General features: G+C 45.1%; 1 protein-coding gene across 5 annotated transcripts in view; it reads left to right on the forward strand.

Moving 5' to 3' along the window:
• The window catches only part of stk11ip (serine/threonine kinase 11 interacting protein), a 141325-nt gene that overhangs the window by 81835 nt on the left and 46728 nt on the right, over positions 1 to 12762 (forward strand). For all 5 annotated transcript variants that reach the window (XM_073046236.1, XM_073046240.1, XM_073046239.1 and 2 more), the window contains exons 17-20: positions 402 to 579; positions 7260 to 7429; positions 10436 to 10829; positions 12551 to 12666. In XM_073046236.1, coding sequence (XP_072902337.1) covers positions 402 to 579; positions 7260 to 7429; positions 10436 to 10829; positions 12551 to 12666 — 858 coding nt within the window. The remainder of the gene's footprint in view (positions 1 to 401; positions 580 to 7259; positions 7430 to 10435; positions 10830 to 12550; positions 12667 to 12762) is intronic.

A 12762-nucleotide genomic window follows, 5' to 3' on the forward strand; every position in this document is an offset into this window, starting at 1 on the left:
GTAACTTGTGGCGATGTTATACATTGCACTGTACTGCTGTTGCAAAATGGCACATTTTGTGATATACAATATGTCAGTGATATTAAACCTGATTCTGAAGTGGTGGATTCAGGTTCAATTTCAACATTTAAGAGAAGGTTGTCTAGGTACATGGATGCCAGGAATATAATCTGGGTGCAGGTCAATGAGACGAGGCAGATTAGGTTCAGCATGGACCAGACGGGTCAAAGGGACTGTTTTTGTGCTGTAGTGTTCTATGATTTTGTGACTGTAACCAAATTTATAAAGTCTCCCTAGGTCCTGTTCTGATTGAGGGAAATCCTCTCGCCCTCGAGTGCAATGTGAGGTGCCACGTTTCCTGGCATATGCACTAATGCTTTCTGCATGCTTTACTGTTGCAGACCCTGATTAAGATCCTGACTGACGCTTTGGAGGCCAGGCAGCAGCAGTCGGAACCGGAGGCTTTCTCCAGACTTCAGTGCCTCAAGTGTCGCCATGAGTTTGAGGAGCTACAGAAGACCAGGAGGCTCTCCAAGAGCCCGTCCCTCAGACAAGGGGATGACCGGGACCACCCAGAGAGTGAGTGACCCTTCACTGTGCTGTTCCTCGTATCCCTCGTAAGGAAGATCTAAAATGTCACATTGTATGCCCTCTTCTGTGATATATTGGATTGCAGGGTATGGATGCAAGTGGACAGGGCCCAGGGGTTTGCAGTAGATCAGCAAAAGCTTAGGGGTGCAGGTACTCCGTTTACTGAAAGTGGTGAAGAAGGTGTTATGTCACGCTTGACTTAATTGGACAGGGCATTAGGTACAAGAGCAAGGATGTCCTGTTACAGCTGTAGTGAGTTGGTTCTCTAGTTCCATCGCATCCTTCCTATTCTCCTCCTTAAGCCCATCACCCCTGCAGCATAGGCCACTGACAGAGCTTGCCAGAGTCCTCTGTCCTGGGCCGATAGAAGGTTGATTGGCCGCCTGACTTGTTTTCACCACATGACTTCCTGTGTCTTCGAGGTGTTACGCCTGTGCCCCCCCTCCTTTTTGAGAATCGCAAGATCGCTATTAAGTCAGGTCAGGAGACCCAGGAAATGAGAGAGAGACATTTGGAATGTCCTGGCCCTCAGCGATACAAAACCACGGAACAGGTCATTGTCTCTTGGAGACGGAATTGTGTATTGTGTACTGTGCTTCGTGGAAGCCCTCAGGCAAACGTGGGCTGGTTGGGGGATGGCATCATTCCACCCTGATTGACAACTGAGACCTCGTGAGTGGGGATAAAAGAGGGTCTGGGGAACGGCCCCTTGACACGCACCAGGAGAAACGCTAGAAGTCCCGTGACAGCGTTTAATAGCGACAGCTGGTGGAAGGCCCACGTGTGTCCTTTCCCGTTGCCCCGGGATTGAGGCCCTACCACAGAAGGCGGCTTAGCTAAGGAAGAGATCACCACCGACTCCATTTCGAAGGACCGACATCATAAAATGGAAACCAGGCAAGTTCTAAACCTCTGTCTCTCTCTCCAACCAAAAGCTGCAGCTTGAATGAACTAAAGTGACTTTTATATTTCCATCGGACAATACATTATCCCCCTAGACAACGATAGAGCTATTTCTTATTGATTATTATTATACCCGCGCTTTTAAATTTAGTATTGACGACATATGTTATCTGTACGTTTGCATTGATCTTATTTTTGTGTATTTTTATCAATAAATACTGTTAAAAATAGTACCATCAGACTTCAATGGACCTCTCTATCTTTGCTGGTAAGTGACCCAGTTACGGGGTACGTAACAGAGGCGAAGATCTTCTAGCAGTGTTTGCAGACCATTGCTTCCTACAAAGCGCAATCTAACATCATGAATGGGTGTGATGTTTCACTCCCAGGTGAGCTCAACCCTTCATGCACGCTTTGAAAGGGAGAATAAAGCTACACCTGTATAAGTGCCCACAGCATCCAGTCACCCTGTGATCTCTGTCTAGGAGGCAAATGCCAGAACATCTTTCAAGAGGGTGAACCCTCTCATGGCCTTAGGCTCTGAATGCCTGTGCCAACCAATTGCAGGAGTGTCACTGGCATAGGCATCTCCAATTTCTCACTGCTGCAGTCGGAAGTCCTCACCTGCTTCAAAAGGGTGACGATCGTACCAGTGTCCAAGACAATCATCCATAGGCACTCATATCTGCTGTGATGAAGTGCTTTGAGATGTTGGTCATAGCTAGAATCAACACCTGCCTAAGCTAGATTTGTGCAATTTGCCTTTCACCATAATAGGCCTATAGTGGATGCAATCTCACTGGCTCTCCACTCAGCCTTGGATCATCTTGGCAAGAGTAATGCCTACATCAGGCTACTGTTTAGTGACTACAGCTCAGCATTCAACACAACCACACAACTTTAATCAACAAAACCGTGGTCTCTATACCTCCCTCTGCAACTGGATCCTTCACTTCCTCACGGTGCAGATTGGAGATAACATTTCCACCCCACTGACAATCAAGGATATGTGCCTAGCCCATTGCTCTGCTCTCTCTATACCCATGACTGTGTGGCTAGGCACAACTCAAAGCACCATCTATAAATTTGCTGACAACACAAGTATTCCTGGCAAAATGTCAAATGGTGACAAGGAGGCATACAAGAGTGAGGTAGATCAGCTGGTTGAGCAAAGACCTTGCAGAGAATGTCAGTAAGGTCCATGGAATTGATTGTGGACTTTAGGAAGGGGTAGTCAAGGAAACACAGCAGTCCTCAACAAGGGACCAGAAGTGGAGACAGTGAGCAGTTTCAAGTTCCTGAGTGTCAACATTTCCGAAGATCTACCCTAAGCCCAGCATATTGATGCAATCACAAAGGTGTACAGCAGGTGTAAACAGCTCCATCATGGGCACTCACCTCCCCAGCATCAAGGACACCTTCAAAAGGTGTCACCTCAGAAAGGTAGCATCCATCATTAATGATCTCAGTCACCCAGGACATGCCCTCTTCTCATTGCTACCATCAGAGAGGAGGTACAGGAGCCTGAAGACACACACACTCAATATTTCAGGGACAGTCTCTACCCCTCCGCCATCAGATTTCTGAATGGACAATGAGCCCATGTTCTCTCCCTCAGTATTTCTTTCCTCTCTATTTGCACTACTTATTAATGTATTCTATTTATGTATATGTGTGTATGCATAGGTACTGCAGCTAGGTAACACAAAGTGGACTCACTTCAACTCTGCTTCACATTCCCATTCGGATATGTCAATACATGGCCTCCTCTACTGCCATGATGAGGCCAAACTCAGGTTGGAGGAGCAACACCTCATATACCGTCTGGGTAGTCTCCAGCCCCTTGGTATGAACATCGAATTCTCCAACTTCCGGTAATTCCCTCCCCCTCCCTTCCCCCATCCCACTCTCACTCTGCCTCCTCTTCCAGCTGCCTATCACCTCTCATGATTCTGCCGCCTTCTACTACACAGTGCTTTCCCCTTACATTCCTTCTTTACCTATCCCCTCCCCCACCCCTTGATCTTTCCTCTGATTGGTTTTTCACCTGGCACCTACCAGCCTTCTCCTTCCCACCCTCCCCCCACCTTCTTTGTATGGCACCTGCTCCCTCCTCCTTCAGTCCTGATGAAGGGTCTCGCCGCAAAACGTTGACTGCTCATTTCAACGGATGCTGCCCGACCTGCTGAGTTCATCCAGCTTTTGTACGTGTTGATTTGACCACAGCATCTGCAGTGTACTTTGTGTTAACACAAAGTGGATTTTGGAGTTGGGTGAGGAGAGGTGGGGCAGTGCTAATGACTAAGAGAGAACTACCACACTACTGGAGAGGTTGCAAAGGAGATTCAGAAGGAAGTGCATCAAAGATCCCACCATCCAGGTATTGCCATCTGAGTCCTGACGAAGAGTCCTGGCCTGATATGTCAACTCTTCATTCCTCTCTATAGATGCTGCCTGACCTGCTGAGTTACTCCAGCATTTTGCGTGTGTTACTCTGGATTTCCAGCATCCCCAGACCCTCTTGTATTCATGCAACACACACAAAATGCTGGTGGAACGCAGCAGGCCAGGCAGCATCTATTGGGAGAAGCGCTGTTAACGTTTCGGGCTGAGACCCTTTGTCAGGATTTCCAGCATCTGCAGATTTCCTCGTGTTTGTATTCGTGCATCTCTCTTCAGCTACCAGGAGATACTGAAGCCGGAAGTCCCACTGTACCAGTTTCAGGAAACGCTTACTTTCTTTCAACCATTTGGTTCTTAAACTAACTGGCACAATCTGAATCACTGCACCTTAGCAACACTACATCCACCTTGATCATCTTGTACTACAGTAGACTTTATTTTGTTCTAATTGTGTTTGTTGTTAATTTGTTTTTCTTGTAAATGCTGCTTATCTGACGCTGTTTACCCACGATGCTGCTGTTGCATTTGTCCATCCATGGCTTTGTGCAGATGACTGCAAACTCTATTTAACTTTGAGCCTGCTGCCTCACCGAGCCAGAAACCCAGTTTCGATCCTGACCTGCAGCACTCTCTTTCAGCCTGTGGCCATGTGAGTTTCTCCTGAGTGCTCTGGTTCATCCCCACACTCCAAAGGCATACAGCGTCACTGGCTTAATTGGTCACTATAAATTTTCCCCCCATGTGTGGGTGAGGTGTAGAATCTGGAGGAGTTGATGGAATTATGGACAGAATAAATAAGATGGCACTAGTATAAATAGGTACATATATTCAGCATGGGTTAGATCGAGGGACCTATTTCTGTACGTCCCTGTCACAAAAACATATTCTCTTAGCCAGTCTCCCTCCTGCGGGCATATATGATTGAGACTCACAGAGGGTTTTGGCCCAAACGTTAACTGTTCATTCCGCTGCATGGTTGCTGTCTCCCCTGCTGAGTTCCTGGAGCACTTTGTGTGTTTATGATTGAGGCTGCTGTGTTGCAGTGCTGCTTCATGCCACTAGGTGGGGGTAGCTCCCTGTCTGCCTGTATTGTTAGCAATGCCTTATTTAAATAAAGGTAGTCTTCGGTCCCAAGCACCACAGAGGTGCTAGTGATCTCTTGGTGCTGTCTGGTGTTGGTTACAGAGAGACTCTGACAGGACACTAAAGGGGAATACTTGCGGGGGAATGAGGGTGGTGTGAGTGTGGGATGAGCTGCCAGTAAAAGTCATAGATTCATAGAACACTGTAGCACAGGAACAAGCCCTTCAGCCCATCTAGTCCATGCCAAGCTGTTATTCTGCCTGGTCTCAATGGCCAGCACCTGTACCATATCCATTCATGTACCTATACAAACTTATCTTAAATGTTGAAATCAAGCCCACATCGACCACTCTGCTGGTAGCTCACTGATAACTCACTTCACACTCACCACCCTCTGAGTGAAGAAGTTCCCATGTTCCCCTAAGCATGTCATCTTTCACCCTAAACCCATGACCTCGAGTTCTAGTCGCATGCATTTACTCTATTTATACCCCTTATAATTTTCTATACCTCTGTCAAATCTCCCCTGATTCTCCTATGCTAACATATTCAAGCTGGTGGTGGATGGGGGTTCAATTGCAACATTTAAGATAAATTTTGATAAGCACGTGGATAGGAGGGTTATGAAGGGCTATGCTCCAGGTACACGTCAATGGGACTGGGCAGAATAATGGGTCGGCATGGACTAGATGGGCGGAGGGGCCTATTTCTGGGCTGTAGTGCTCTATGGCTCAATGAGAGGAGGAGGAGACACAACAGTCTGCAGATGCTAGAATCTGGAGAAGCACACAGAAAGCTGTTTTGAGCTCAGCAGTTCAGGCCACATCTGTGGAGGGAAAAGAGGCAGTCGAATTTCAGGTTGAGACCCTTCGAAATCCCTGGTACCTGAAGGTCTAAACAGGGTAAGAGTCTGATGTGGCTCTGTGCAGAGATCTCATCTAAGGGACAGATGTGTGTTCGAGTCCCACTTCGCAAACGTGAGGACAACATCAACACACACTGCAGGTCAGGCAGTGTCTATGGAGGGAAATAAACTGCCGACTTTCCAGTCTGGGACCCTTCATCAGCATTGGAAGTAACTCTTCTTCTGCTTGCAGGCATAAGTGCTGGGTGGGAGATTAGTGGGGAGGAGTGAGTGGACAAAGGAAATCACAAACAGGGCGACCCCCACAGGAAGCAGAGAGTGAGGGGTGGGGGGAGAAGGTGTTTGGTGGTAGGTGAAGAAACCCCTGTTATTGTAGTAGTGCACCACCCCAGGGGTGCACATGAGTGGCAGCAGCCCTATTGATGTGTGGGGATGTAGTAACGTGTTGACTGTCAAAATCAGTACTGAATGAAAAGGCATTCACGGTATATTCTTGTAAATAAGTGTTTTATTATTAATAAAAGTTTATTTTGATAGAAAAAATATCCCTTAAGGTAAAGAACTTTTTACTAAGACAGCTGGTTTCAATTTACACTTTAACCACCCGCTCTCTTTTGATTCCTATGATAAGCTCAAGAGCAGCCCACGCTCGAGTATTGTATTCAGTTCCAGTCGCCTTTTTATAGGAAACGTGGAAGGTTTAGAGAAGGTGCAGAGGAGCTCAAAAGAACATATTTTATGAGGATAGGTTGAACAAGCTGGGGCTTTTCTCTTTGTGGCAAAGGAGAGGCGACTTGACAGAGGTGTACAAGATGGTAAGAGGCATAGGTAGAATGGACAGCCTTTTACCTAGAGTGGAAATGGATAACGTGGGGGGCCTAATTTTAAGGTGACTGGAGGAAAATATAGAGGGGATCTCAGAGATACTTTTTTTTGTACAAGAGTGGTGAGGACGTAGGATGTGATTCCAGGAGAGGCAGATAGATTTAGAATATTGAGGAAACTCTTAGATAGGCACATTAATGACTGAGCAGCGGAGGGCTATGTGGAGGGAAGGGTTAGATCATGGAATTGTTTAAAAGATCATCATGGGATGAAGGAACTATGTTCTATGTTCTGTAACAACCTCTTCTGAGATTAGGTCAAATTGGTGAATATTTGGAATTCTCTGCCTCGGGCTGTGGGGGCTTGTTGAAAACTGATAGAGCTTGGCACAGAGGAATGTTTAAGTGATGCGGAAAACTGGGCTGAGGTGGAAAATTAGACATTATATTTATTCCTTGTGTTCTGTCAGGAGACCTGTGCCTCGTGCGTATTGCACTTTACCCCTGCGTGAAGGAGAGAAGTCTTCCTTCAGCCGTGGGCACGGTTGCAAACCCACTGCTCTGAAGTGTGCTCTCTTTGTTTCCCGCAGCCGAGGCCTCATCGCCAGCCTGCCCCAAATGTGCCAGCGATCACGTGGTCATCTTGCCGAGCAAGACAGAGATTCGCACCAGTACACCTGTCTTGCCTGAGGAAAGGGAGCTAAGCCAGGACTTCGGAAAGATCCCGTCCATGGACAACGACCCCACTGGAAGCCTGAAGGTGCAACGCACAGCGCATCTCCTAAGTTCTGGTGTCGGAAGTCGGAGATTTGGAATCCGCTGCGATCAGGAAGAGGGGGATTGGAGAGGTCATAGAGGCATATAGCATAACAACAGGCCCTTTGGCCCACATGTCTATGCTGGCCATTAAGCACATCTACTAATCCCATTTACCAGCTTGTAGCCATCTCTGCCTTGCTGATTCAAGTACTTACCTCAGTACTTAAATAGACCATAAGACCAGAGCAAAATTTGGGGAGGGACAGAGGAGGTTTCTGAGAATGATCCTAGGAATGAAAGGGATAACGTATGAGGCTAATTTGGAGAGGACTAGAATATTAAAGTAAGGACGTAATGCAAAGACATTGTAAGATATTGGTTGGACCATATGTGGAGAATTGAGAACAGTTTTGGGCCCTTATCTAAGAAAGGATGTGTTGGCATTGGAGAGTGTCCAGAGGTGGTTAGAACCCTAGAACACTACAGCACAGTACAGGCCCTTCAGCCCTCCATGTTGTGCTGACCCATATAATCCTTTTTTTTTAAAAGTACTAAACCCACACTACCCCATAACCCTCCATTTTTTTCATCCATGTGCCTGTCCAAGAGGCTCTTAAATACCCCTAATGTTTTAGCCTCCACCACCGTCCCTGGCAAGTTATTCCAGGCACTCACAACCCTCTGTGTAAAAAAAAACAAAACACTTACCCCTGATGTCTCCCTTAAACTTCATTCCCTTAATTTTGTACATATGCCCTCTGGTGTTTGCTATTGGTGCCCTGGGAAACAGGTACTGACTATCCCCCATCTATGCCTTTCATAATCTTGTAGACCTCTATCAAGTCCCCTCTCATTCTTCTACGCTCCAAAGAGAAAAGCCCCAGCTCTGCTAACCTTGCTTCTTATGACTTGTTCTCCAAACCCAAGCAACATCCTGGTAAATCTCCTCTGCACCCTCTCCATAGCTTCCACGTTCATGAGGATGATCCCAGGAATGAAAGGGTTAACACATGAGCATTTGATGGCACTAGGCTTGAACTCACTGGGGTTTAGAAAAACGGGGTGGGGGCGGGGGAATCTCACTGAATCCTACCGAATATTGAATAGCCTAGGTAGAGTGGACGAGGAGAAGATGATTCATTTTGTGGGAGATTCTGGGACCAGAAGGCAAAGTCCTCCTTTCAGAATTGAGACGAAGAGGAATTTCTTTGGCCAGAGGGTGGTGAGTTTGTAGAATTCATTGCCACAGATGGCTATGAAGGCCAAGTCATTGGGTATATTTAAAGCAAACATTTATGGGTTCCTGATTGGTAAGGGTATCAAAGGTTATGGATAAAAGGAAGAAGAAAGGGTTTGAGAGGGATAATGAATCAGCCATAATGGAACTTGATGGGCTGAATGGCTAATTCAGATTCAAGTTTATTTATCACATACACAGTGCGTGGAAGTGTACTGTGAAATGTGTCATTTGTGTTAACAACCAACACACCCATCTCTTGTATGTATAATTTGATTCAAAAACAGGCAATTAAACAAGGAGTCCATAAGTCAAGACAAAAATGGGAAAGTGACTTGAATATTAAAATTGAAGAAAAAAATTGGTCAAGACTATGTCTTGAGAGTATGACAAATACAATAAATGTCCGATTAAGATTAGTGCAATACAATTTTTTACATCAATTATATATTACACCTCAAAAAATAAATAAATTAAACCCAAATTTATCTGATCAGTGTTTCCGATGTAACCAAGAAATTGGTACTTTTTTACATTCTACTTGGTCTTGTTCTAAAATTCAACCTTTTTGGACAAATTTAAGAGTTTTATTGGAACAAATTATTGGAATACAACTTCCACATAATCCAATATTACTTTTACTAGGTGATATTGAAGGGATAAAACCGATATCCAAATTGAATAAATATCAGAAAGAATTTATAAAAATTGCATTGGCAGTAGCCAAAAAGGCTATTGCAGTTACTTGGAAATCGGATACATATTTAAGTATAGATCGTTGGAAGAAAGAAATTTATGGCTGTATTCCACTTGAAAAAAATTACTTATAATTTAAGAGATAAATATGAAACATTTTTGAAAATTTGGCGTGCTTATTTACAAAAGATAGGATTAAGTATATAGGTGCTCCGAAGATGAAATAATTGGTTACTTGGGGAAAGAAATAAATATATATACTAAAGTTATTATGAACTCCATGGAGCATGTGGGGATCTTCCAATATCCAGGCATTCCTTTTTTTTTTCTTTTTTTTTATATAGGGATGTTAGGGGGGAGGGGTTAAGGGGAGGGGGGATGGGTAACATACATTTTCTTTTTCATACACTTTTATTCTGTAACTACTTGAAAACACAATTAAAAAAGTTTAAAAGAAAAACAACCAACACACCCCAAGATGCTTCCTTTGACAGGGTAGCACAGTAGTGTAGTGGTTAGTGTAACACTATTACAGCGCCTGTAACCCAGGTTCAATTTCAGTGCTGTCTGTAAGGAGTTTGTACATTCTCCCCGTGACCACTTGGGTTTCCTCTGAGTCCTCTGGTTTTGTTCCAACTTCCAAAGATCAGGGTTAGTAAGTTATGGGCATGTACTATTGGTGCCAGAAGCATGGTGACTCTTCAAGGCTGTCCCCCAGCACATCCTCACTGATTTGATGCAAATGACACATTTTCCTGTATGTCTCAAGCTCGTGCGACATAAAGCTGAATTTCTCTCACCAAAGACTTGCAAGTTCATAGATTAATCGGCCACGTGGATGTAATTGAATGGCATGAGCTCATTGGGTGAAAAGAGCCTGTAACCATCTCTAAATAAAAAAAAAATCAATGTGTTAGGGCTAGCCCGCCCCCATGGCTTATGGTCTTGTAGAAGCTGGTGATGAGGAGGGTTTGTGGGGAGATGTGGCTGAGATATGAATTTGGTTCTCCACCAGTCAGCTCCTGTGTTGCAGATATTTTCTAATCCACGGGTGGTTTTGTCCCTTTCGTGCAGAGTGTCGAGTCCCTCGGTGGAGCAGGAGCAGCAGGCAACGAGTCTCTGGCAGCTTCAAGCGCCGAGCCGGAGAGCAGTGCCTTCACAGGCGGAAAGACTGCTAGCTTCTACCTGGATTGTGAGCAGACCTGCAGCAGCGTCAGCACCAGGGACGGAAGCCGCCTGTCGGACAGTTCGGGCGGTGAGGAACAGGTCCCGGCAACACCGGATCCCTCGGTGCTCAGTGCCACCAGGGTCACCTCCAGCCCAGGCCAGCTCAGCCAGAGGGGAAGTTCAGGCTCGCTCTGTGGCAGTCTGACCTGGATGTTCCGCTACAGCACGCCAGTGGGGTCCACACTGACCCGCCACTCTTCCTACTCTGACAGTGGAGACGATGCCCCTGGACCCTGCAAAGGTTAGCAGCGTTGTTAGCTACTACAACACATGTTCTCAGTATTTATCGCTTTGTTCTCAGAATTACAATGTATATTTATTAATTTTATTTGCACTTTTTGTCGTCTTTGGCTATTTGTCAGTCTTTATTTATGTATAGTTTCTTTTCTTCAGCCAGAGGGTAGTGAATCTGTGGAATTCATTACCACAGACGAGAGCGGTGGGATTCCAGTTAATTGGGCCATTCATTGGTTATTTGGGACAGTGCTTGACGAACAAAAACTAATTGAGAAAATAGCAATGATTTCCTTTGTTTATTTGGAGACTTGCTGAACAGTTTTGAACTAGCAGCAGTCATGCACTTGCGTGGCCATCAGACTCTACACTGAGCTTAGAGCCATCAGTTTTTAAGTAGCTTCAGTTGTATGTGTTTGTGTTCAAAATGCAGTGATTTTTGTCGCTGATAGTTGGTGAAAAATTAGTAAGACGATTCAGAACTGTTTTGCTCACTGTGGTTTCAAGCATTCAGGCTTGGAGATGCCAGAAATAGCTGGGAGAGAAAATCACAAACATGAGAAAATCTGCAAATGCTGGAAATCCAAGCAGCAAACACAAATTGTTGGAGGAGCTCAGCAGGCTAGGCAGAAGAGTCCTGATGAAGGGTCTTGGCCTGAAACGTCGACTGTACTGTTTTCCATAGATGCTGCCTGTGTCCTAGTCTGTGAAGTTTCCGTGTTCTCCTTGTGTCCACATATGTTTCCTCCCACATCCCAAAGATTTGCCGGTTGTCGGGTTAATTGGTCACTGTAAATTGTCCCAAGTATGTAGGTGAGGAGTTGATGGGTAAAGATTAAAATGGTGTTAGTGTAGGACTAGTATAAGGAGAGATTGGACAAACTTGGGTTGTTTTCTGGAGCAGCGGAAGCTGAGGGAGGTTTGTAAAATTATGCGAGTAATTGATAGAGTGAAGTGTCAGAATTGTTTTCGCCAGAGTAGAAATGTCAAATGCTAGAGAGCATGATCTTCTGTGGTGGGGAATGTTTAAAGGAGATGCAGGGGCAAGTCTTTTTTTTAAACAGAGTGCTCCTAGAGCAGACTGTCGGGAGTGGTGGTGGAAGCACTCTTGACGGTCCGTACTAGAGTGTCTGTGCCAAAGAGGCGTTTAATGCACAGGGATGTATATGGACCATGTGCAGGCAAAGGAGTTGAATTAAATTTGGTATTGTGTTCAGCACAGACACTCTGAGCCTGAGGGCCTGTTTCTGTGTTGTACATGAACTTCATAAGAAATGCGGATGTGACAAATGATCTTTGTCGACATGGAAAACTGCAATTGGATCATATTTCTAGAAATGCAATCCCTCTGATGTGGGGTGTGCTATACGTTCCTTCCTCCAGCTGAGTCCACAACTAAGGCATTGTAACTCAAAGGTTTAGGCATTTAGGACTGAGATGAGGAGTATTTTCTTTAGAAATTGAATTACTGAATCATGTCTAAAAGGATCAATAGAGTTCTGGATATTATAGTAATTGTAAGATATGGGATAGGCCTGTTTCTGTGTACAGCTATATCAAATCTCCCTTCCCTCCTACGCTCTAAGGAATAAAATCCTAACCTTTCTAGCTATTCCCTATAACTCAGGCCCTCTAATCCTGGCAACATCGTTATATATTTTCTCAGGGTTAGCTTTGGCTTGTTTGCTGGTACCTGTGGCTGTTAACTGCTACCTCTTGCTTCTCCAGGAGATGATTTCAACCTGTCTGTTGAGGATTTTCAGAGCATTGACCATAGGCTGAAGCTGTTCCTTGATGTGGAGATCTTCACTGAAGACAAGGAAGAATACCAATGCTTCGTCAAGGTAGGGGGGATGTTGCAGCTTTCTGCCATCATGGAGATTGTTGGCAGACTCTTGTGCATTTGGGAGCAGGTTGTACGGACTCATTGTGACTGAGTA

This window comes from Hemitrygon akajei, chromosome 5, assembly GCF_048418815.1.
Source record: "Hemitrygon akajei chromosome 5, sHemAka1.3, whole genome shotgun sequence".
Taxonomy (NCBI): Eukaryota; Metazoa; Chordata; class Chondrichthyes; order Myliobatiformes; family Dasyatidae; genus Hemitrygon; species Hemitrygon akajei.